At 37.2% G+C, this 26,921-nt stretch overlaps 1 protein-coding gene across 1 annotated transcript; it reads left to right on the top strand.

The window, feature by feature from the left end:
* The first annotated feature begins 767 nt into the window (after window positions 1-767).
* Window positions 768-6,979, top strand: DTWD1 (DTW domain containing 1). The gene is made up of 4 exons (XM_009866655.1): window positions 768-1,046; window positions 2,126-2,269; window positions 3,550-3,820; window positions 6,637-6,979. The coding sequence occupies exons 1-4, from the start codon at window positions 771-773 to the stop codon at window positions 6,864-6,866; spliced, it is 921 nt and encodes a 306-aa protein (XP_009864957.1). The 5' UTR covers window positions 768-770; the 3' UTR covers window positions 6,867-6,979.
* The last annotated feature ends 19,942 nt before the right edge of the window (window positions 6,980-26,921 follow it).

Consider the following 26,921-nt stretch of genomic DNA (forward strand, 5'->3'; position numbering starts at 1 on the left):
GGCAGCGATTTATCTGGGTGTGGGACATGAGGTGTAAACCGGGTCTCAACATTTTATGTCTTGAGTCGAGGTCTGAATCTTGAAAGTTGCGCGAACTCCGTTGCTGTGTTTTGAGAAGCATACCCCGCGTGTACTGCTGGAACTTGGCGAACAGCTGTTATTTGGACACGGCAGAGGTTTTCCCGTGCCTTCAGAGCAGCATATCTCTTGTCGGTATCAATAATGAAAGTGCTTCGGGGTGTCATAGTTGAACAGCGCAGTGCCGTGAGACATTACAGTGAAGAGAGTCAGTCTGCAGGCCGGGAATGCATGTCAAATTACAGGGCCTCTCGGCCTCTTTGCTTCTTGAGGAAACTTGGTAATAGTAAGGAGTAGTCTGAGATGTTGGGTCTGTTTGCTTTATCTCAGAGGCATTTGAAAGCAAATTGCACTATAAAATTTGAATGCATATTAGATTTTCTGTTTGAATGGATATCCTTGACCTTTTAAAAGTTAGAGCTTGTTGGCAAGGGAAGGGAAGGTATCGCAGCATGCAGGAGTATTTAATTTTACTAGAAAATAATAGCTATTTTTTCAGCGATTAATTTTATATTTTTATTGGAATGTTAGCAAAGTGCTTTGGTTTTGTTATTTTTTCAATTAAATTACGCTTGGTTTTATTTAAACACTTAATTTTGGATCACATCTCAGGAATGATTGTTTATTTGTTTTTGTTAAATGTGACTGCATTGTTACATCATTTTGCAACATGTTGTCTGTTTCAGCTAACCATGTCTTTAAATTCATCTATACTTTTAAACGAAGAAAGCTCTCAAGGACCAAAAAGAAATACTGAATGTTTGGAAAGCCTGGAATTGCAGACTCCATCATCGTTTCAAGAGAACCCACTTCAGCAATTACAGCTGGCATCACAGGAAGTGCTTGAAAAGGCAAAAAAGAGTGGGAGATCAAAATGCCCCCGATGCAGTAGTTCAAGGATGTTCTATTGTTATACATGCTTTGTTCCTGTTGAAACTGTCCCTACCAAAGAAATTCCCACTGTGAAGGTTAATATTTCCTATGGATATTTTATAATGTTCTTGTGCCTTTAGGTTAACGGGGACAGAGAGTCACAGTCTGTCTGTGACCATTTCTGTTCTCATTCATTCTTTATGGGCATTCATCTTTAACACAGCTGTAAGTATGAATAAAGTACAGTTAGATAAAATTATTGCTCTTATTTGAGGAATTACATGTACAAATACTGACAACGTTCCAGTCCTCACATAAACATTTATGTATCTACTAGATGAGTACATAAGCTGAAGTCACTCAGCTTCTCCTGTAAATGGCTGTGTTTTCACTTATTTCTTAAAAGTTTCGTTACAGTGCTGTTAACTTCATTCTTCAGTTTCTAAGAGCTTGGGCCAGAACAGAGTATATTATGAATATAAATATAACCTGTCCATAACCAAGTGTGAATTTTATATAAAATATGAGCTAAAAGGGATTCTTAAATAACATGACTGTATAATTCAGATAATGAATATAAATAAAGAATGAAAAGCTTAATGCTTTTCAGCTAAAACACTAGGAAAAACCATCAAAGGGACATTTTGGAGAATCACCTAGGAACTAAAATGCATTTTGAAGACACTCTGTAGTTTGAAAGCATCATGAAAATTCTTTAGAACTACTTTGGAAATTTGACCTAGTGGCCTTAGGTGTGTTTTCCTTTAAATGGCTGTTTTTGCAATAGGGTGAATACCTAATGCATATAAGTATTCATATTTAGGACCATTTTATTATTGCTCGAAATAGGACTGCATCTTATTTACGTTACCAATACTATTTCTAGAGGTTTTCCCACACTACTACTGCAGCATTCCGAGTTGCATTCATTGCGTACTTAATATACTTAAGTATTTACATGAACTGGGAGAATATAACAGGTGCTTCTTGTCACTTCTCTCTAGTTTAGTTCTAAAGCTATTAAGAGAAAAACACTGTCGAGAATTGTGAAATATGTCTTAATTAAATGCCCATAGAGATTTCTGGATTTTTGCATAAATTTTTGTACAAATGTTTGCACCTGCATACATGATCATAAATATTACTTTTTTCTTTTCTTTTTTTCTTACTGTAGTTACCTGTGAAGATTGACATTATTAAACACCCAAATGAAACAGATGGCAAAAGCACTGCTGTGCATGCTAAGCTCCTGGCACCTGATGATGTTACAATTTATAAATACCCTTGCATTCCAGAATATAAGGAAAAAAGACATGAAGTAAGAAATTCTATATAGATAGCTGGGTGTCGCGGTGGGGAGATGCAGAGGTATCTTCTGTACCTCCTCCTGCAGTGGCACTGCACCCTGGTGGGAGGGAGCGGGAGGGAAGCACTCTTCTGTTCATCCTGTTCCCCTCCATTTCGCTCGCTCAAAGCTTGGGCCTGCAGATGTACCGTGGTTATGGACTGTCCTCCAAAGCTTGGGAAAACTGCAGCACCATCTAACCGTCTTGACTTTCATACGTTCACCACCTTAGGTAATAGGTAATCTGATTTATTGTGCACCGTAAGAAATGTTTAACCCAGTCACATGAAAGTATTCAACTTAGAGCAAGTTAAACAACAGTTAAAAGTGTTGTGCTCATCATACTCAGCAGCTGTGGTATTAAACTTCCAGAAAATTTTTAACGTTCACTGTTACAGAGAAAATCTACTCGAATGCAACTGTAGTCATTGCAGGCAGTGCAGAGCCTGGAAAAAAGTGAGCTATGACCTTGCATTTATATGCTCATTTAAATGGTGCAATTAATCTGAAATCTAATATTTACATATTTGATGTCATGATTAACACTTCATTATTGGTTGTCTACATGAAGAAGAGGATAATATCTACATCGTAGTGATGTTCGTTTCTTCAAGGAACGCGCCATCCAGGAAAGCATAGGTGACAAAGAGGCAGGAGGCTGAAGAAAAAAAGCAGAAAGAGCAATGGAGAAGACAGGCAAAAGTGGGAAGAGACTGTAGCGACTTCGTACTGTCCAGGTTTTACCAAGTCACAGATTCTGAATGCTGCAATAAGCTACTGAAAAAAATACTAAATAAGGCCATCCCTGGTCGTTTTCATGTCAGATAGTTGTGAGACCTGCAATAGACACAAGGGCAGAAGAGATTTTTTTCTTCTAATCTAAAATTTGTGAATGAAATTATGACCCTTGGTCTTCCTGCCCCATGTAGTGCAACGATGAGTGAAATTTGAACTTCCTCAGGGCTAATGCCATTATCTTGACTGAAAAAACACTTTTTTACAGAAATATTAGAGTTGGTAGTAGAGGCATGGAGATGACATTTAATTAAAGATCTCTATTAATTATCTTTACTCATTAATATATTCTTTTATCCTTTTAGACAATACAATATTTTTTAAGAGCTATTTTTTCATATTGTCCTGACTTGAATGTTTGTGGTCAGGGATAGAAAGATTTTGTTCTTTAATGAAACAATGCCTTGTGTTTTAGTATATCTTGTTGACACTCAGATTTCTTTCTTTTCTTCTTTTAGATAGCACTTATATTTCCTGGCCCTGATTCAGTTTCAGTAAAAGACATTGCTTTCCATCTCCAGAAGTACACTAAGAAAAGTGTCTGTGATGATGATGGCTGTTCTGGAGAGCCACTTCTTAAGCAAGCAAAAACAGAACCTCAGGAAGAAAAAAATCTAAATGAATGCTTCTCAAGCAACAGGAGCGAGGGCACTGGACTGAAGAAAATAATATTTATTGACAGCACCTGGAATCAGACTAACAAAATAATAACTGATGAACGACTTCAAGGTAAGAAAAAAGTTCATACTGAGATGTTACTGCTTCAGAAATGATTACTGGAAATGAATGTATGTAATAGACCTGAGCATCATGTAAGAGTATACCTAACTCTATATTTGAGTATATAGGAAATATTAAAAAGGCTGTTTCAGAACTATAGAAGACTTCTTGTACCAAAGACTCCATTATATTTCATGTCATATAATTTGCTTTGCGTAATAAGACTACTGTTAAGAAAGCATTTATGTTTTATATCTCTTCTCTATTGGAACAAATTTCCTTAGTCTCACAGAGTGGAAGTTGTCATGGTAGAACATAGAAGAACAGTAGGTTGAATGACTTCTGGAGAAAGCTGGAATGATTTCCTATGCAGCTGGCTATCTGCTTTTTCAGGATTGCCCTAAGGTGTGACTAGTCAGGCAAGTCAGTCGCTCTTGTCCACACCCCTTGGAGAATTTTACCCTGCACACATCAGGTGTAATGGCTGGTGTGCACAGCCGTTGCATCCCTTGGTTCTTCTAGTGCCTGGCATAAAGGGCAGAAGTTGCATTAATATTCCTTTTAGAAATTGCAGTTTGGGCTTCTGAGATGAATGGGGCAGAGTTTCCTTAGGCATAAACTGATGAAATTGTTGTGTTGTACACACGTGAAAAATAGAAATTAACTGTATGATTAAAATAACAATAGGCAATTTAGTTAAAGCTTAAACTCTTGCTAGCTACTACAAGTGCAAACTGTACTCGTTACTTAACATTTTCGGCACTAGTATTTCTTGGAAAAAGAGGTGATGGATAGCTCAGAGTAAGCAACAGGCTTCAGCACATGTGGAAACTTTACAACTTACGTGTTAGTGGTAAGAACTTAGAATCTCTCTGAGATGTAACATCAGTGACCAAACATGATTAACACAGGATCGTACAGGTTTGAGCATTTGATTATTATAGAGGAGGGAGCACAGGGACTGTTCTGGGATAATAGAATGTAGCATACTGGGGGGGGAAAGGACACTTAATGAAAGGTGGGAGATTTCTCCGAAAGATGTTATCTGCCGTAAGACGCATATACAGGAGAATAACTTTTGTAAGGGAAGTTTGCATTTCCTAAGTAGATTTAAAGGCAGCTGTATTTCTGTTTTGTTTGATCTCAGATTCATAGAAAAATTTCTTTCTAATGAGCTCAAAGTATGCAGATGGTAAAAAAGCCAAAACTAACACATCAATTTCCTTAGCATTGTAAGCTCTGGTATGAGCAATCAGTATTTGTAATAAAACCTTGCCTTTGGCTGTATAGATACAGATACAGTACAGCTGATAGAAGTATGCTCAGTAAACTGTAAGCTTTAACTCCCTCTAATTGTTTTTTTTTGTTAAAAACTCCTAAAATTCCGTGTTGGAAATCAGCTGATCCTGCATTTGTGGTAAGCTCCGTAGTTTCAGTGGTCTTGCCTTCAGTGTTTGTATTCAAAGCACAAATGGGTGGGAGTTTACATAGGACGAATCATCTCCTAAACTTAGTTCACTGTTCTTAAGGTGGAAATGTCACTGAGTTAGATGAAAGTTTTCATTTTCATTAGGGCTGAGAATTCAGGTGCTGAAACCTCTTGAAGGAAACAAGCTTAGCACAGTTCCCTGTTACTATTTTGAATACACACGTGAAGAACTATTAGAGGTAACAATTAGACTAAGTTATTTTGAATTTTTGGTTTCGAAATGCTACGAGTAACATTTAAATTCAGTGATGGAATCTTCAGGTTCAGGGGTTTTTTTAATGCTATAGGAGATTTACTATGCAAGATACCATACATTACTAACTGCAAAGCAAACAACTAAATCCATCTTGCAGTTACACTAGGAAGAATTAAACATAGTTTGAAGGTTAAAAGTATAGAATTACAAGTGCTGGGCTTTAGGCCAGTTTGTGCTCCTGAATTTGGACCTAACTGAAACTTCTCAGTCCAAACTTCTGTCTCTAACTTCCAAGCAATTCTTAAACCATGTTGTTATTTATACTACTATGTGTACTAGACCATCTCATGATACACACATGATTAGCATATGATATTAACATTTAGAAAAAGATCATGTTATGACCTGATCTTGGTATTATTGATAGATGTATATGCTAGTCTTTATAATTCAATTGTCCATCCTGTTTAGAAAGTGTTTACACATTAAGGTGGCTTTAATTTTGAGTAGTTTGTGGATAATGGAACATAAAAACTAAGATACATGCTTAAAATTTGTCTGAATAATAAAACAGAAATGACAGTAGATGAAAGATTTTCATGTGCCATAAAGAGGCCAAATTTCTTTCTTTTATCTCAAGTGGGAATGCTTTTAGTTTCTAATAAAATTAATGACCACATTCTGTCATACTTACTCCCAAGTAATCCCAGTGAGATTTCAGTTACTTAACAAGTGTAAATGAAAGGTCTCTGGTTCTTAGCAAATGTTCCTCAGTTCAGCAAAACAGCGGTCTGAGGCATTCTGGTTGACACCTGAAGGGTATCGGCTGTGCAGAAGATGGAGTTTATTAATCATTTTATGAACATTGACAAGTTGTAGGTGTGTGTTTCGCTCTTCCTGCGTGCAAATAAGAGGATTTTATCCTAGAAATTTTAGCACTTTTTCATCAAATTTTAAGGTGGTCCACAAAGGAGCACCTCAATTATTGCCTCCATTTTACAGATTAAAAATGGAGCTAGAGGAAGAGAAATTATTTGCACACAAACATCTAGCAATCTAGCAGCAAAGTCAGAAAACAAAACTAAAGACTTTCTTTGCATCCCATCCATCAATCCACATTGTCAACTTTTTTCTTGACAGGGTTGCTGCAAATTGAATTGAAGACCAGGAAGACTTGCTTTTGGCGTCATCAGAAGGGAAAGCCAGATACATACCTTTCCACAATAGAAGCAATTTATTACTTTCTTGTGGACTATCATCAGGAGATTTTGAAAGAGAGCTACAAAGGACAATATGATAATCTTCTCTTTTTCTTTTCGTTTATGTACACATTGATTAAAAATGCCAAGTGCTGTGCAGGAAAAGAGTAAGATACCTGTCTAGGTAAGTAACACTACCTTTTATTTTGTTTCTTTTGTAATAATCAACTGCACAAATGTAACTATTTTTATCTAACTGAAATCTGAAATTAGATTATGCTCTTCATAAGGGCTACAGCGTTTGCCCAAAAGTAAGCTGCAGACCTCACATCCTGTATTCTTAAGGTTGTCGGTCTCCTCGTAGGAGCAGTCTGATTAGAATTACTTACCTGAAAACAGTTTTGCTTTGATACCTGTTGCCATATTTAAGCCCACAGACCTGCTATGCATGTCACAGTGGGAGAGTATTTGCCGACGTGAGGATAAGAGGACTTGGCCTGTCTTGCTATAAGGAGAGATCTCTCTAAGTGTAAAAAGGAATTAGCATGCTAGCTTTTTATTAATACTTCGTTTCAGGCGTTTTCTTTGCATTTTACCCAGCAATACTGATACCACTTTTATGATATCAAAAGCTGACTGAAATTACTAGGATGGTATTTAACTTGGGAGAGGGAGCACCAATAAAAAAAGACCACATTAATTGAATAGATTATAAATTATGTACTTTCAAGATTAATTCTGTAAGATTGTCCTAGTAATTGAAAAGAGAAATCTTTTTAAACATCATTATGCATTATTTCTATAATACCATTCACACACTTATATTAAGACTATCCTAAATTTCTTGGGTAGTTTTACACTTCAAACAGATTAATTTAGTCAAGTGTTGATTATTGTATAATAGCATTATGGTGAAGAACACTGACTTAATAAATGTCACTGTAACATATCATAGTAAAATAGGGTATATGTCACATGTTTGTATTCTAAGCAGCAGAACGGGCTCGTTGCGTTGTAGGAGTTGTTGGAAAATATAGATATTTTTGCAGGACCTGAGACAAAGTAATTTGCAGAGACAAGAAACGGGGAAGACTGTGGTTCCGACCACAGCATTTCTGACAAGAATTCCGTAAATTAGGCAGAGTACAAATCTGTTGGGCTTTTTCTTTTGCACCAATAGCGCAAATTTGAGCAGCTTCAATAAGACTTTGTCTATGCTGATGAATTTTTTGCTGGTATGTTTAGAATTTCTGGCAGACCCATCACACATGAGTGGCATTATATGTGTGACACTGTCAAGCTATACCAGTGCAGCTAATGCTGGCAGAGGTAATAGACCTAAACTAAACTATATTTTTACAGAGTTATATCAATATATGTTGATCATACTAGAATATTCTGCCAGAAAAATTAATATTGGTAAAAATTCTAGTGTTAGGGTAGAAATAAATGTTTCATTAGAGGTACCATATAAGATGGATAAATATCTCTGAATACTCTCAGAAGTGTGTTACAAAAGAAACAAATGAATCTTGTCAAAGCCACACAGAAAAAAAATTATAGATTATTTTTTAAACAAAAATTCTGAAGTTTTTATTGTGCATTTTCCTCAAAACATTGGCCTGTTATCACCTGTAGCCTACTCTCCAGTAGGGCACTCTCACACCCTGGTAAACACAGAAACAGTGCCCTGAAAAATACCTCAAGAAAAATCTTTTTATGCTTTTTTTATGCCATGTAAGCTCAAACAGTGGATTTGTACTATGTTTATTAATGCTTCAAGATACTGAAACCAAAGTTCATATTGCCTAAAACACAAAATACAAATACGCTCTCTCTGCAAGTCATGCCTGTGCTCAGGTCTGTGTGCTTATCTGCCCAAGTGAATGCATACGAAAATGCATTGCAATAGACATCCAAAATACATCTCCTCCTTTTGCAAAAAAAAGTACCAGTTACGCAAGTGCACATGAAGTGCGCAGGAACTGTAACAGCACCACAGGCTTGAAGTCAGAAGGAAGAAGACAGTTTTTAAATATACATGTATATTGAGTTCATGTGCCAGACAATGAGAAAAATCAGCAGTCTTGTCTCAGTGCTATCGAAACAACACATTTCTTGCTCATTTGGTTCTTATTGCTATTGAGAGGTTATTTCCTTTGGTAGGAATTTTGATAGTCTTTTGACATTTCCATCTGTTCTTGTATTTCTTAAAGATCATTGTAATTTATTTTTTTTCAAATCACACAAGTATAATAGCTAGAGAAGGAAACTTTCACCCACTTTAAACAAACAAAAATAAAATTAACCCACTGACCTAATGTTTTACAAGAACCAGAGAAAAATCTGGGGGGAGGGGGACTTACTTCCAAGACACATTTCCCTGAAAACATGTTTTTTTTATTGAAGAGGCAGAGGTCAGATAAAAGCTTATATAAGCTGTTCTTTGTTACTTTTGGAAAATAGTTTCCTGAGGTTAAAAACAGTTTCCAAATTTAAGTTTTGTGTACCTCACTTTATTTGAACAACGGGAATTAAGAATCTCTTCCAAAAGTAAATTAATTTAATTCTCAGGTGAAATCAGTGTACAAGAAAGATTTTAAATCTGGAACACCATGTCCAACAGTTGGGTTCAGATTAATTTTTATGCAGTGCAACCTCAGTGTAATGCAAGAGTCATTACAAGTGACAGAAGCGTATCTACTATCTGTAATTAATTAAGGTCTGTTGATATTCATGTGATAACCTTTTATGAGGGCAGGAGAGAGGTTATTGTCACTTTTGCTGCAGATCTGTTCTGAGCAGCAGATGTAGTTTCTCCTTCTTTCTCATCTCCCATTCTCTCCTCTGTAAACATATTTAACTATTGTATAGTGTATAATTGTAGTACTGGTATAAGAAGCCAAACCAACCAAAACATCCACCTCGTGCTGAAACTGTCTTAATACCACTGATACATTTTTCCAGCTTTGAGACTAAAGAATGATTTTATTCCACCAAACAAAAACCATGAAGTGGTTAATCCTTTCAAGTGCAATTAGCCGCACTGACCTCGCTGTTCTTTAAGATGAGGGTCATGGGGAGGTATAGGCCAGTTTTGGGCCTTTTCTTTCATATCAGAACACCTCTTCACTAACTATCGCTTTTGTGTCCAAAAACATCAGAGAGCAGGGGGGAAAACAGGCTTCTACTTCCATTAGCAGTAACTTAAACAGCCATAAGTTAAAGGGGGAGGAAAAGGAAGAGCATCTCTATCTATCTCTTTTCACAACAGAAGACATCTGGCCTCCTGTGGGGAGGCCCGGATAACAAAGAACCTGTCACTACAAACCTCCTCGATGTGTTCCGAGAACCATTTTACCTGCAGTCTGGCTCATTCATTTCCTGCCACTGAAGCCATCTGCTTTTGCTTATTGTAGGTATTTTTGTTCTTTGTTTGGCCAGAAGCGTGAAGTGGCTTCACTTTAGCATGCCTCTGTGCGTGGTCAGGGGGAGTATTTAATCCTTTTCTCAAAATGAGTAAGATGGAGCTGCAAAAAACAATTCCTTTCCTGGAAGGTAGCACAAATGTCATCCAAGCCTGGGTTGAGTAAAGGGTCATGTTAGTGCATGGGGTCAAAATACATTGAGATTGAAAAGAGATGGCAACTTGGAATCCACAGCAGAACCTTCTAAAGCACTTGTAATCTCACCTGATTTAAATCCTTTGCTACTGGTCCCTGCAATTTTTTTGTTTGAGTCCATCTGGTTTTCCACATAATGTTCTTCAGGCCCAATTGCAGAGCAATGTAGCAATCTGTTCTTGCTTTTCTCTTGCACTGAGTTTCATTATTTTGCCTGAATGCTTTAAAAATCAGCCTGTCTTCATAATGATCGTCATGACATACTTATGTAAAATGTAATATGCTATGAAAATCCACTCCACCTGTCCCTATCTTTGCAAATACCAAAATAAGGAGGGGAGTTTCCCATCATTTACTGTAACACAGTTAATACACTCCCAAGTACCATTAACTTGTGTTTTAAAGTATTTCAAAAAAATATTCAAAAAAAATTTCAAAAAGCTGTGCATCAGCTGAATTCAAACTTGTTTTGCAATACAAAACTTAAGATTCACCACTGACTGTTAAAACAGGGCAGCTTTCCTACTAAGGTGAAGGGAGCATGTGGCAGTAAGATGCCGATCTCTTGATATCAGAATACAAGGTCACCCGTTAAGGTACTGAACAACTCGGCACAACTCCTGAACTGTTATCCCTTGTCTTGAGAGATATTTTAGTAAAATTTCATTGCTGTCATTAGTAAGAATGTTGATTTTCACTGGTGACACCTAGTAATACTAACATTCAGAGTATTTATGAAATTTACAACATTTCTTGTGTTGGGAAAGTTAACACATTGCTGCCATTGTATGGTTTCTGAAGAGAAATCAGATTCTGTAGAATTTTAAAAGTACGGTACCATGTTAAACTTCAAAAACACTCACAGTGGTGTGATTTCTTCACCACTACCTGCCAAAATAGTTCTTAAGTCACACAGTGAGAGGTGACAACTGCTTCTCTAATGCAAACCAGACTTTTCATTTTCACTTCACTGAAAACTTTTGTCTAACTAGCAATGCTGGTGCTGTTACCACGTTCACATCAACTGTGATTTTACTGCTGACTTTTCAGACCTCTGGTGTTGTGCTAGGATATTTAGAAGCATACTGGAGAAGAGTGAAAAGAAGAGAATGCTTCACATCAGTACCCCCAAGACCGAGTCCTACTTGACCTATGATCCTGTGTGCTTCACTTCCCTTGCCTGTCAAGTAAATGTCTGCCTCTGAATAACTTGTCTCTACATAGGAAGCTGGGACCATAAGGCAGTTAAACTCAGCATTAAATCTAAAGGCTGAGTATTATTATATCAAAGGTTCTGATGATAAATTTTTCCAACAACAGGGATAGGAACACTATACAAAAGTATGTGTACATGGGTACATAGTACATAATATATACCTCCTTCCTAGCGATAAATGCATTGGAGACAGAAGATTTTCTCCTATGCTGTTTCTGTCTTGGGGAACATAAAGACAAAGAAAATCAAAGCATGGTATCAGAGTTTACAAAATTAAAAAATAAACTGTTATATATATAGGTGTTTATCTATATGTACAGAGCAAATAAGTACTTTCATTAGAGACGTGTATCTGAGCCTGTTAACGTACAAAGATGAGTAATTTGACTGTGAATTCATTTGTTTGGATGTCCAGCACAAGTACTGCATTATCCCTCCAAACAATACACTTGAAAAACAAAAAGTATTTCATACCTTCCCATCATTCTGAATATCGCTGCTGAGTTCCCTACTCATGTCCTCTGCCTCTAGAAGCAGCACTGAAATACTAGATTTTTTTTTTTTAAAAAAATAACACACCCAAAGTTAAGCATGTCCATCCAGGCTTAACAGGGCATGCCAAAAACATACCCAAGGGGCGAACAGGTTATTCCAAAACAATTAAGATTAAAACAGCAAAGGAAAATTTAGAGTGTTGAACTACACAGAAATTCTGGCTCGCCTGCCCAGAGGAAACCATGGATCACGCTCTGCCAGTTGTTTAGCAGAGAAGAGGAGAAAGGAGCGAGAGCTCGCCCATCCTGCTACTCAGGCCAGCGCATTTCCCTTGAGTAATCGCGTGCATGAGCACGCACAGCGAACATGCACATATACGACCTTTGATGGAGAACATATATGTAATGCAACGTGATGCTTTCTTTGTTGTCTTTTGATTACTTACTGGAGAATAAATAACCAAACCAGAATTCATGTTTCTCTGATGTTACGGGGTTTTATAAACTACTCATATATAAATAATAAAGCCCTTGGTTTATGCTAGTATTTACTCTATTTCAGTGTAATTTTGTAACAAACGCAACAGCATGTAAACCTACTCATATAAGTTATATAATACACTGTCTGTCCTACCAAAATGAGATTAAGAGCTGACCTTTACTCTATGAGAATACATTTTTGTTCATACAATCTAGAATAACATGTAACTTTAATAAAGTTATCCATGAGCTAAATAACAGGGACTTTTCAAGGTTTTGTGACATTTTATGTCTTGGTATCATCTTCAGCAGAGAATCTGTCAACAACTGGATATAATCTCTAGTCATATTAATATATCTGTTAATGACTACAAGTCCTGGTTTTAAACATACTTTAGGACTTGAGGCCTTCATCGTAATGAGTTAAGCTGGTTTCCATATGGAGAACCTTACTTCTACTCAATTAAATATTAAATTATAAAACATATTCCCAGGATGTACTCACCTTGGAAGTGTCTCTTAAAATCAGCAGATCTTTTTTAAAAACCATACTCGAGTGCCACCATCACAGCCTAAATGTCTGCTTTTGTAGAATTTCTGAAAATTTCCCTTAGTGACAGATGCTAATGAGTTGAACAGAATCAAATTCTTTGCAAGTCTAAAAAAAAATAAAATTCCATAGTGTCTTTTCCACAAAAGAATACTTCAGGTTCCAGCAAAATTTTGCTGAAGTGTAACTATAGGCTTAATTCCAAACGTGGCTGCTAAAGCTAAATAAAATTCTGTATTTCAAGAACATACGTGTTTTATTTCTTTTAAAAATTATTTCTGGGGCCTCAGTTTCATGACTACATTGTTTGCCAAACGCAGCATGAACATTCTATGTAGCTTTTTCTGTTCACAGGCTTCCTTTGGATCACAGTACTTCCTCTTTTAACCTCACACATGTCTAAGCGCATTTAGAATATTGGCTTCGATCAGCATACCTGTGCCAGTTAGGAGTACAAAAAATGCTTGTATTCTTTTCCATCATGACTAGTGGCAAAAAAGTATAACAGAAGCCTTTATATTGCCAAATATGACTTATTTTTTCTGGGAAAATGGTTTAAAAATCAATGCCTGAAGCAGTTGCCAGGGAGTTTGCCAACAAAATTATACCAGCAAACTCTTAAAAGCAGAACAATCTCTAATGAAGGCATAGCCTAACTGATGTTACTTACAATATAATGGGGTAAGAAACAAGAAATCTTGAATCTTCTGAAGTCCATGAAAACTAACACCATAGATTCAAGCAAGCAAGGTAACGAGAGCAGCACTGCAGTTGTCCTGGCGTGCGAATGGCGCTGTGGAAATGGCCAGGAGTTTCTTTTTTAGGCCCATGCAACGTTCTGCCGTTCTGGCCATTTTCAGTGAAACACGAGCCTATGTCTGTTTCTTTTGTGAGACATCCATTTAGAAAAGACATTTCTTCTTTGTCTCTCTTATGTTGGCACTTTTCCTGTGGAAAGTTAACATACTGTAACTAACACTGTACCAAACTCTGTCGTTGGGGTTTAGTACCTTTTGTGTTTTCCAGAGTTCCAGCATTAGCATGCTAGTGACAGTGGTTCTGGGATCTTCCGCTGCTGCTGAGTTTACTGTCATTTGCACCAATAGCCAGAGCCAAGTCTGTATCTGAGACAAAAAAGGAAATATATTACAAAATGTGTTATTATGAAAGGAAAAGCCACTGCTTCAAGTTATCGAGACAACACCAAGGCACATTAATCAAGCATACAATGAACGATGACAGTTTGTTGTTTCATCTGAATGAAGAAATTAGGTCCATCTGTTAGTGTTCAAACCTAGAATCAAATCTTGGCATGTGCTAATGAAAACTATTTTAAAAATTTTGTGCATTCTCTATGTAAGATAGCATGAAAATAAATACTCCTAAGATTTAAGAGGCAGTCTTACGCAAGGCCTTTGTAAGGTTGCTAAACAGAGCGTGTATGTGGAACTTGAGGATGACGTCCATTGTGCTATACCATGGAGTTTATTTCAGCGCTACTCATTTACAGTCCAAGTCTAGAATCTTTATTCTGTTCAGTTCCTCAGTTCCATGGCTCTGCATGCAAGAAGCACTCCATTTACCCTATCTACTGTAGGTCCAGGAATTAACATTTTAGTAGTCCAAGAGATTCCACAGCTTGGGTTAAAAAGGTAGAATACAGCTCTAAATATTGCTAGTAATTCCTAAAACCTCTAGCCATAGTGCTCATGAATGGTGTATTTCTAGAGTAATTCTATGGATGAAGAAATGGGATTAGTTTAGAGCTGTAGCACCAGCAGTATCAACTCGATCAACCTTATCCTCACGGTCGTTGTTGAATCCTTCAAGGAACTCTTAGAGGTTTTGTGAAATATGACATCTGCAAAAGCAGCAGTGATTCTTCTGTCCAACATACCCATGTGCCTACCAGTGTTTTGTTTTGTTTTTTTTAAAGTTCACAGTTTGCCCAGTAAAGGCAAGCTTAAAGGCCAGCACATCTGTTCAGTCTCCTAGAGTCCTTACTGAAATCAGCATCATGTTCCAGCTTCTGTTCCTCTTGACCGTTTTAACCACAGGGCTGGCTATGCCTCCCAGAAGTCTGGCAACCAGAGAAGGCAAGGATGTGCTGGCTCTACCATTTTTATATCTTCTGCAACGGACCTCCAAGTGACCGAGATGTATGAGCCAAAGGAATTTAGTGTACTGTTACATGGAGAACAGCCTCCAGGTGTAAGACAACCATAGGTCTGCTTTGAGCAGAGAGAAGAATAAAAGTCTAAAGAAATGTCTGTTTTCCCTGCTGTTTCTAAGTTGCTAAAATGCATGCAAATATAATGTTGACAAACTTAAAACATCAGATGGTAACAGGCATGCAAGCAGGTTAGCCTCATTTACAGCAACGAGGCTACACATATTTCTGATGTTCATGAAAAGTAGATCTGTCATCTTGCCTTTCCAGATTGAGTTTATAAGATAGACAGTGAATCAGAAACATTGTCAGCTGAAAAGATTTGGCATGGAGTCTTCTCAGAGGCAGTAAATTCAAGATCCTATGGTACTAAACGTAGCTCTTAAACCTTCCTTTATGAGCTGTCACCTGCAGTGTGGAATATATTAGGAAAGATTTCCCATCCTTACAAACCTAGGACTCATATAGGGAAAAAAAAAATCCAAAAGAGACACTTAAGTGAGTGAAAATGAAACCCACAAAATCATTAACACCCTGAACATCAATTTTTGTGTGTGCGTGTTTCTAACACTGCAGCGTTCTGTTTGGAATTCACTCTTTTATTGCAAATAAAGCCTCTTACTCTTTTTAAAAATAATTTCTTTAATCTTCAGGAGAAGAGTATATAAACATCTTGACTAATAACAAGTTTCTAGGACTTTGAGTGTTTTCTGTTGGATTTTTTAATGTGACTACACAAAAACAACAGCACTTAACATTACCCTTTACAGCAGCCTGCTTTGCTGAGGGAGGCACTTTGGCAGTTCTCTTCCTTTTTTTCCATATCCTTCTCCTTCCCGAGGCCCCTCATCATGACGACCCATCCGTTTGGCTACGAGCTGCGTGCAGCTGCATCTGAAAGAAGCCAACTGTATTCGTGGGTCAGCTAGAGAAGTCTGCTTCATTGCAAGTGTAGGTATACACGGTGCTTCTAATACCTGTAACTTAGGGGAGGGAAAACCTGTCTCACCTCAGGTTTCAGCAGAGGTGCAGGACAAGTCAGCTGTCTACACAGCAAGTGCTCAAGAGCTTCAGGCATTCCAGTACATAAAAACTATTTTATTTTAGGATTCTCTCCTACATTTTTGGAACCATAATCTTTTGTTCGCATGCATTCATAAAGTACTCTAACTTCTTGCAATTTGTTATAATGAAAGTAGAATTATTAGCCGACCCATTTCTGTCCTGTAGATGACATGAGTGAAAACTGAATATTTCCTGATGTCCGTTAATATTTTCCATATATAGTTATCCTACAGAAATTAAACTCTCCTAAAATACCATGAGACGAACATTTTTGTTACTGTTACAAATTGAAAATGAATGTTGGCTAAAGCTTGCCATTCTTAGAAAAATCTCTGACTGAATAGCTGATTACCCTGCATAATTCTCAGCAATGCCAGATTGCCCATTTTATGGAAAGTAATAGATTTTTTTACTTTATGAGAAATAGCATGAATAGCAAAGCCCAGTGAAGAAAGTTCAGTGACTTCATCTCTTATTTCTTTGCTATAAATTAGTACCATTCAAAGGGTAAAAAAAAATTCCATCTAAGGTTTGTGCCCAAATTCTTTGTATTTCCTCAGTCCCCAGCTCTACACTAGAGACTTGGATTATTTTTTAAAATTCACATCAGAGTTCACAGATACCAAGTGATGCATAGTTCATTAAGGTCGAATCACAAAGAACAGGTCCGACTTACATTGCAGCTGAAATGAACATCAATAATAAAATGCTGAAATTCCAGAATATGACAAAATGGTGTAAACTTGATGAAATTAAGTTTAGAGTAGTCTCAGGTCTAGCACCTCAATGAAGCCTTTTGCCCTATCCTATGTCATTACAAGATAATGAGGACTTTAGTACTGCCAAGATGTATCCTGCTTTATCAAGCATAATACTTCTAACAAAAAATGTTGGTTAACTAGAATTAGAACATTAATTATGTAATTCACTACATCAAGAAGCTTTCAGCTTTCATTAGTGTCACATACATCCAGCACACTGTATTAAATGGATTTACTAGTGACAAGTAGGCACCAAGACCCAAAAATGTACTTTTTGAATACATCTGAACAAAGCATTTCACTGCAAACATGGGAAAGAAATACAGCCTTGTATTTTGTGACCAAGCATTTGTTATAACCCCATTTCCAGCTTATATTTATTTTTAATGTCCATAATACAAATTTACTTAGCAGTAGTCTGCAACAGACAAGAAAGCAAAAATCTGTGTCCTGAAACACTTGAAATCAAATATAACCCTCAAAATCAAGGATAAAAGTTAAAATGAAGGAATAGCAGACTTGTCAAGGTGAAGCTGGGCAATGCTTTAATAGCATGCAGTCAGGTAGCCTTCAAGTAAATGACTCAGCAGGCTTCGGTTTTCAGAACAGGTTTCAAGGTAAAGAAAAATGGTCCTCTGCTGGAAAGCTCAGGACACTCCAGCTTCTGAGGAAGCACAGCATATACACAGGAAGAGAGGTGAGTAGGCATGAAGTTGACTAACGATTGTAGAGGTCTGTATTTATGGGCAAAGCCCAGGCAGGAGCAACTGCTAGTATCGGATGATGAAAAGCCTGTTACTGAGTAATAGAACAAGAAGTACCTAAACTCTCACATGGGGTAATAATAGAATTAGATTTCTTTATCATTTCAATAGTTTAATGATCTCATCCAGCTTCAGTGCAAGTTCTAACAATTTCCATGGGTTTCCTTCCTGCTGTAGATGCTGTGCTATATCCCCTCAAAACAACATTTGGCAAGATCTCATTATGGCCTAAATGTGAATGCATTAAATGAGCATATTGGTCAAAGCAACAGTTCCAAGTCCATTAAAAGAATCCCTGAATAAATAGTTCATTTTCTGTAAATTCCCAGTTCCCATGTCATTTGTTTGGGAAAGCAAGCTGCGTTATTCTTCAGCTCATTAAAGTTTACTTTAACAAGTTGTGAAGCTGATACAGCAATGGTTCAACAGTTCAATATCACATTGCTTTTTTTTTTTTTTTTTAAAGCTTCAGCATCTCACATGGCATAAAAATCAAACGTTTCAAACAGATTTTTCAGATACACCTTTGGGAAAGCCTTTTCAGCCGTATTTTAAGTATTTTTCTTCTTCTCCCTAAAATACCTTAACTTTTTTCCCTAGCAAAACAAATATGTTCTTTGTTTAAATTACATCTCCTCTCTTGCTTGTTATGAAACAGCACATTTCCCATTTCCTCAAAGTCAGTTGCTGGGTGAGATCCTTCAGCAAGGGCCATTCAGCATTTTTAAAAATATTAACTTATGCTACTGTTATTGCTTTTTCTAGTTGTTTTTAAAGTTCAATTGCCAGATTTAGCATATTAGAAACTGTTTACATACAGAACAGCTAGAATTCAGGCAAAGCTACAGAAGTTCTCTTATGGTACAAGACCACCACTTCCATCTGAAGAAATTGGCTCTCTCAAGGCCAACCGTTTAATCTCCACGCCAACGTGAGTGCCAGTCAATGCCCGGCACACCGTGCCTGTGTGACCATCCAGAACTGAATTGTCAACAAGTTGACACTGTTCAGTGAAATGCCACGTGGAAGTGCTTGAGCTATGGGTAAAGGAGCTTAAAAAGCAAGGTAAAATGAGAAAGGGCTCTCCTAGTACGTATATGCTGCTTGAAATCCTTGAGTTGGCTGGATATCTCTCTATAGCTCTGCATCATGCAACCCAGACACGTTCCCATTTCTTTGCTGTCCTTGGCATTTAAGGAGTTCATTTGCCAAATCCTAATTCTAGAAATCCCACCAGTCATCTATCCAGTTGTCGTAACTTTTCATTATTTGCTACCATTATGAGGAAAACTCGGTCAGGAAGCCAGCCCAGTCATCCAATCTCTTGCAACATCTTATTTCTAAAAGTTTCCAAAGTAGATACCCTAGTCTTATTTCACACAGAAAATGGGACAAACTAGTGGTATTTCCTTACCACAGACACAACACATGACAGCATAGCTCCATCCAGAGGAACGAAATCAAGGCACCCACAGTTGTCAAGACTGTTTTCAAGAAATCCTTCTGCACACAGGGCTCAGCCAGGGTAACTGTTTGGTATTTTAGTATCAGGCATATCTGCTCCACCTACAGCTGTCAGTGTCAGTCCAGGCAATTCAGTAAACACCACATGAGGAAAGAAAAATTAAATTCATATTTCAAGAAATGATACCATTCTGAAAATATTAAGTAAGTGAAACAAAAGCAAATAAAAGTTCATGCAAGCACCCAGTTAGCAGAAGATCATTACGTACAATCATTACTGGCTTTGGTCATGTAAGCAGACACTACTTTAGAATTTTTGCTGAAAGATTATACAGGCATAATAGGAGCTGAAATAATCTGTTATTTTGAAGGACAAGACCCTTACTCTCATTTCTTTCCAGAACTAGTCCACAGTTACAGCAATGGCTAGGATTACATATACATATCTAACTAGATAAACATCCACAGCTTATTTTACAACACTGCTGCTGGCTAAAAAGATTTGGATCTCTGCAGTGTGGTTTGTGGGATCCTGCAGGGGCTTTCAGACTTGTTATGGAATTTCTATAAGGCTAGATAAACATTGTGCAGAGTGCTTTGTTGATTCCTCCTTATTTATGCCAAACTTTTCAGCTAACGTGCACAACTGCATTGTGGCTAGCATTCAGCCATTGCTGGATGTGCGTGCAAAAACGTTGTATTTATTTGCAATGAAGAGGTTCAAGAATTGCTCTCTTGATACTATGACCGTAATGATTGTGGAGAGTCCTGTAACACCAAGATTGCACACTAGTCCAGGGGGGTAGCTTAGATCCAATGTAAAAATTATCACGCTAGCTGTAGATGCTGTCAGCAAGCCAGTGTTCAACTAGTGGTGCTTAAGTAGAAATGGCAGAGTTCAGCAAATCTGGAAGCAAGCATGGGTGCTCTAACACTGTACAGACTAAGCACTCTAATGCTAAAGTATTAGAAATTAAGACATGCTACAGATACAGAATAAAAATACCAAAGACACTGGTCTCCTTGAAAACTAGTTTAGTTGGAAGAAAGATGCACCTATTGCAGATACAAGACAAATACTTTGGAATTTTTTTCAAAGTCTCAGAAACAGAAGAGCTCCAGCTCCTGTCATACTCTGTGGCTCCTAATTCAGGCTTATTAATTGTGGGAAACTATAAGCAGTTTGGTATATGATCACTTGTAGTAGCAAATAGGACACAGTAATTATTCAGAACACAAAGCTTCAATAGCTGTATGTCATCAGAGTAGGAAATAATTGATACACAGGGACCTAAAAGATCTCTTGCTACCATTCCTCTAGCCACTAGTTGTTTACACAAATATCTTGGGAGTAATGCTGTGTGGAATCTAAGGTCAGACCCTTAAAGAAGCACTCTCTAGCAAAGCCAGTCTAGCAAAAGAAGTCTTGAGACCAACACTGACATCTCTCCTAATCAACACAAAACCCAAAGTCACTAACCTCCTCATGTTCCAGTCCTACCAGATTTGTTAAGCTGTATAACACTACTCCTCTCCCCTCACAAAGGAGCTAGAAGAGTTTAGCCCCCAGCTCCAGCTAGGATTCAACTGTGTTTTGCGAAAAACAAAAAAGCACCTCTACTCAACTTCATATGACAGACTAAAGAGTACGTGGCAATTTTCTGTAAGTCACTAAAGAAGCCCTGAAAGCTACACCCCAATATGGTACCCAGATACGCCACAATTTTGAGAACCTTGGCAGAAAGGTGAATGTCAAGGTGTGGCTAGTCAATCACGTGCTCTGCAATACAAGTGAGAGCTGCTGCTGCTGCCAAACCAACTGGACTGTGAGATGCGGCTAACAAGCTGAGGAAGGTCAGAGATTTTAGTTCGTTTTGCAATGGCAAGACCTGCAAAATTAAATGATCCAAAATAAAATATTACATTGTGTTTCATACTCAAAGCACAAACAGACCATTGAGCAAGAAAGGGCTGTTTATTTTTTAATGCTGTTTTCCTTTTTGTACAATGAAATAGAAATATAATAGTTATAGGAAATTTTAACTTAATTGAAGTCTCTTCCAAAAATACATTGCTAGAACATTTTGGGATGACAACTGGTAAGAAACAGAGCCAAAATAGCTCTTTTGAAGCCACTGTTTCTTATGCATGAGAGAGAGTTGCATGGATGCACCCATCAGAATTTCCAACCACATTTTGCCTACAGAGAATCAGGGCAGGCAAAATGGCTCTGGATGTACTAGAAGAGCACCACAATCCACGTGGGAATCTGGCAAAGAGGTAGTACCTTGCCCTTCTTTCTTACCTCATTTCAACCTCAGCCTTTGAGAATTTCTATTGGCCTCCATAGCATCAGATACAAAATCCTCCTCAGAGAATTATCATTAAAACTAAATTATATTTTCAAATATTTCTTTTCCCTCAAATTAATAATTTCTAATTCAGATCAACTGAAGTCAGTAGATTCAAAACAAGAAAATTGTTTCAGTTGAGAAAATAAATAAGACGTTTCAAAATTATCTAACAAATTCAGTGCTGTGTGAAACATGAATTCTTCATTTCAGAACACTCAACTTCAACAAAACTTGTGGTTTTTATCAGCAAGATCTTTAAAACCGCACTAAGCACTGTATAAGTGTACCTATACTTGTGCCACCCAGACCCATGGCTATAGACATCTGTGCAGTCACTTGTGGTGAGGGTTTCGGTGTTCCTACTGCTGCTTGCTCCTAACCCTCTGACTCCACCATCATGCCAAGGGCATTGCCAAATCCAGAAGCATTCTGACAAACAATGGCACCAACACTCCTGCACAGCACAAAACTGAACTGAAATACATAATCTGAAAAACAAAGAGAAAGATGAACATGTAGCATTGCCATATGTCAAGCTTTACTCTTTGTAAAGTAATATTAAGGGATTGAAAGGCTTTAAAAATCTGCATCACTGAGTTGAAAGTATGATCTAAAGTAATATAGTCAGAAAAATCCATCAGGCTCAAGTCGTAGCTAAAAGACAAATACAGCCATTTGATAACAGTTTTAGAACATTCAGAAAGGCCAAAGAAAATGTGTTGACTGGTAACTTCAACAAATATTTTAAGTCCAAAGGCTTAAATCTGGCTGAAGAGAAACTGTCACATAAGGATATTAACAATGTTGAGATGGAGCAAATTTATAGATGCCATATCCTGAAAAGATTTGGGGTTAGACAGACTAGCTGTATGACTGTATTGATTTGGCTTGTACTGTAGCCTTTGGTAAAGATGCAACATAATGAGAAGCATCATAAACTTCTCCGAACACATCACAAATACTAAAGTACTCATTTAAGACTACTGGAAAAAAATATTAGCTTCAGTGATCAGATATGTTTATCTTTAAGCAACAGCAACACAGCATATAATTAGATAAATACTGGCTTAAAATTATTACCAGTCTGCACAATGAATTGGGTCAAAATCTAAGTGTAAGAATTAGTCTCTTTTATTTGCATGTGGAATATTAAACTGAAAATACCTGCTATTGTTTCCAGTTCTGTCTGCACTCTCTCAGTCCTTGGAACATTTATTACTTTTAAGATTTTATTGATCCATTCCTACCATGTATTACAGTACAGAGGAGAATGTTTTTCTTTATACTTTTAATACATACATCAGCTATTCTAGTATGGTAACACAATATAATTTCAAATAATGGGGTTCCAATCTAAAAGTAACAGTGAAACAACCATTTGGAAAATAAACTTTGTTACCATGCACATTGACTACCATGCAACCTTCTGATAAGTTCCAGGACATCCGTCAGATTTCTCTCCAGCGATGATATTGTTTGAAAAAAACACTTTAAAGACTTAATGAAATCCAACACCTCATTTCTTCCAGATTTAGTGCTTAACACTCTTCTAGGATGTAGGAAGCCTTAAGGGCAGGTAAGAGAAACAGTTCAGGTCTGATTACTATCAGATTTTTTTCTTCTCAAAACACTTCCGTTCTTTGTCTTTAGTAAAGATAATTGCCAATTAGATTCTACATCTAATAAGAAATAGCTCAAGTTTTAATAAGTTTTGAGCAACACATGCACCTGGAGGTGGATTAAGAAATAGCAAATAAAAGTAAATATAGTCTCTCTCCTGAGGTACTTAAACTCTAAACTAGATACAGGTTGCTGCTTCTGCAAATGAATTAAGTTCTTCGATTAATGTGTTCCTGCTTTTGTAACTGATTGAACATTACAGAAATGGAAATGCAAAGCTGGTTTTGTCTTGAGTGAAATATAGCACAGTCAAAGGAATATGCTCAAATAAGGACAGCAGAAAACAAAAAGGCTATAAAATTTCTTCCCTGGCCCTAGGGATAACAGATTCCATGATCTAATGAAGAGGGATGGCAAATATTTGCCCATATAAGTGAACAGTTTTCCTGGAGGGCCTGATTCTGCACATATCCCTCATTCCTTGCTGCTTGTAGTATTAATGTTTCAGGCAGAATCAGGCTCTCTGCTCGCTCCTTTGACTAGCTTTGCTAGCCAAGACCACCCTCCTAGTTTTGGATTACTTAACTATTGAACTGAGTAAGACTTAACATTGAGTAATCTGTTCAATGCTAGGTCCAGTGGTATAGAGGGTACCATATCTCCTCCTATAAACACTGCTTTAGGGAGAAGGCAGAGATAATCACATTTTGAAGTAGGTAATTTGAACATACTCAGTACTCTATAATTAAAAAAAACACCTGTTCAAGTGGTATCAAGGAAGATGATTTTGCTCCTTTAAAGCAGTCTGGTGAGACCCCGCCAGGAATCGAGCGCATAGACCGGTTGGAGCAGGTCCAGAGGAGGCCACAAAAATGAACAGAGTGGAGACAGGCTGAGACGGTTGAGATTGTTCAGTCTGGAGAAGAGAAGGCTCAAGGGGGACCCTATTGCAGCCCTTTAGTATTTAAAGGGGGCTTATAAGCAAGACGGCAACAGACTATATAATAGAGACTGTGGAATAGGACAAGAGCTAATGGTTTTAAACTTAAAAAAGGTAGATTTAGACTACACGTAAGGAAGAAATGTTTTACAATGAGGGTGGTGAAACACTCAAACAGATTGCCCAGAGAGGTTGTTGATGCTCCAGCCCCTGGAAAACATTCAAGGTAAGGTTGGACAGGGCTCTGAACAACCTGCTCTAGTTGAAGATGTCCCTATCCATTGCAGGGAGTTGGATCGGATAATCTTTGAAAGGTCCCTTCCAAACCAAACCATTCCATGATTTTAAGAGGTTTCCAGCAGGAAACCGTATCTGTGAAAGGACAGTCTCACCACAAGTGCAATCAAATTAAAACATACAGCTATGTTTTGATTTTGGCCACTTACAGCAAGTCCTTTGAATCATAACAATCTATCCCTGTGCAAATACTTTTGTTATAGGTTACTGGACTTTAAGTTCCAAACACGGATGCTTTCATAACCTGAAGTTTTCCACACTCAGGTCTCATGGAGCAAAAGTCCTTTGTTATTTTTCACCTCTTTCACAGAACTGGTCAGCTTGAAGAGATTTCAGGGGCTGTCCTAGCAGTTTAATACATTTAAAACTTCAAGTTACTGATTTTGACACACAATTAGTGACCTAGAAACTTAGCATTAGATATAGCAAATATAAAAAAAGACAGCCATGCTATATGGAAAAAATTAATCAGATACTCTGGAAAACACTTTTTCAGAGCAAAGGTCTTGAATAAGCAGTTATATTAAAAGAGCAAATTCTTCTGACTAAAGGTCTATAAAAAATTAAAAGGGAATTAAATTACTTCTAAAGCCAAATACAGGTCCACTTTCATTCAGCTTCAGTTAAGAACAAAATCTAATTTCAAATACTTTTCCATGATAGATGGAAATTAAAAGCCGCAAACATCAAGAGAAGTCTGCTCCATAGAACGCTCTCCAAGAAATTGAAAGTGGGCTCAGCAACGATGCAGCTCAGATTGTAAATTCCCATACACAGCTTTGTACTTTTGTACCATTACAAATTCATGTAGTATCTCAATTAGGCAAGTAACATAGCTAGTTGTGTATCAACAACTTTTGAAAATTTAACCTAGTAGTTTCATAAACTGAAGAGTATTCTCTTTTGAGATATCTTTCTTTTTGGACAAGACCATGCAGAAAGCTGGTCCTACACTGATGAAAAAGCAAAGAATATACCTCAGGTGAGAAAGTTTTCTCATCACGTCTTCTCCTTATTGCCATTAATTCTGTTAAACATTTTGTTCTTTTCTCATCTTCTTGCTCACAGAAACATGTATGTTTACTATAGAGACTGGATACAATGTAAAGCTGATGCTTATGCCAGTATTTGTACATTTACAAGCAATGAGCAAGCTGAGTGCCAGCAAAATTTCTGTGCTTGAATATGCATCATGGATCTAAGTAATGATGAAAACAGCATTGGAGTAAAAATTTTGAAGCAGGAACTCAAACTCTAATCTCATTTGTAATTCACTTTTGGTTAAATCATTAACCTTGTTATGACTTCCTGTAGGTCCCCCCTAATGAAACTGAACTCAAATCTGTCATAATGAAGCATACAAGAGTATAAAGCAGCAGACAGCACACTTAGCAATAAAAAATACAGTTTCTGGTATGAGAAGCAAATGGAGGCCAGGTGTGACTCCCTGGGTAGTGTGATAACCACTCTTCCAAGTAGGAACAAATCTGGTCACCATTTGAGTAAAACAAAGATTAAGAGAAATAAGCATCAGTCTTAAAATACCTGCCAAACCTATAAAGAAAAAAGTATGCACTCAGAAGAATAAAAAAAAAGTACTTTTCTTCCTTAATCATAAAATGAAAACAGGCACAGAACCCAAAGTCCACTTCCACTGAAGTTGTGTCACTGACACTGATGGTGGCAGAAGGCATCTCCTGCGGGTGCTCTTACGTGCATAACTTGTATACATTGTTTCTCCCAGAAAAGTAATTTTGGATTAACAGAATCTTTGTCAACCTGAGGATGAACTGGGGATGCCAGGATCCATCAGATGTATATGAAACTACCAAACTAAATTTCTTAAACAAAACAAAAAAAACCCCTACTAGGGCAAATATGGAGAAATAGTTCATAAAAAAAAGCAAAATTAAATATGTCATAAATCCCCCAGTGATTTCCCACAACCATTACTGCTTTAGTAGGAATACAGACCACAGCGTAGCATCTGAACATTGTTAAAAGACACAGACCACACAAAGCGTTCAACAATACTTCCTTGAGAGAAAATATTATTGCTCCCAGTACTAGTGTCTGACCATATGTGTTGGTGGTTTAAGGAAATGTTTTTCCCTCTTTAGGAAAAGACTAGCTCATATCATATAATATGATATTTTACTTGGAGACATATTTTGTCATCACTTGCACAACATTTTGTAAAATATACCCAAGTAAGCTCTGAGTAAATCAATGGTCAGTATAAATTTCTCCAATCAAGAAAAAGCCCAGTATAGAAAGATGTCACCTTGGATATCATGATCTTGGAGGTTACAAGTTTAATTTTCAGTTGGATTACAATTTTAGGAAGTTTTTAATAAAAACTTTGAAACTTATGTACAAAATGCCCAACATTAGTCAAAGAAAACAGATCTGCAAACAAGGACATTTT

The sequence above is a fragment of the Apaloderma vittatum genome, unplaced genomic scaffold, assembly GCF_000703405.1.
Source record: "Apaloderma vittatum isolate BGI_N311 unplaced genomic scaffold, ASM70340v1 scaffold13483, whole genome shotgun sequence".
NCBI lineage: Eukaryota > Metazoa > Chordata > Aves > Trogoniformes > Trogonidae > Apaloderma > Apaloderma vittatum.

Coding starts and splice junctions, on each gene's coding strand:
- DTWD1 (XM_009866655.1), top strand. CDS start 771: ATGTCTTTAAATTCATCTATACTTTTAAACGAAGAAAGCTCTCAAGGA. Junction 1,047..2,125: donor AAGAAATTCCCACTGTGAAG/GTTAATATTTCC, acceptor TTCTTACTGTAG/TTACCTGTGAAGATTGACAT. Junction 3,821..6,636: donor AACTGATGAACGACTTCAAG/GTAAGAAAAAAG, acceptor TTTTCTTGACAG/GGTTGCTGCAAATTGAATTG.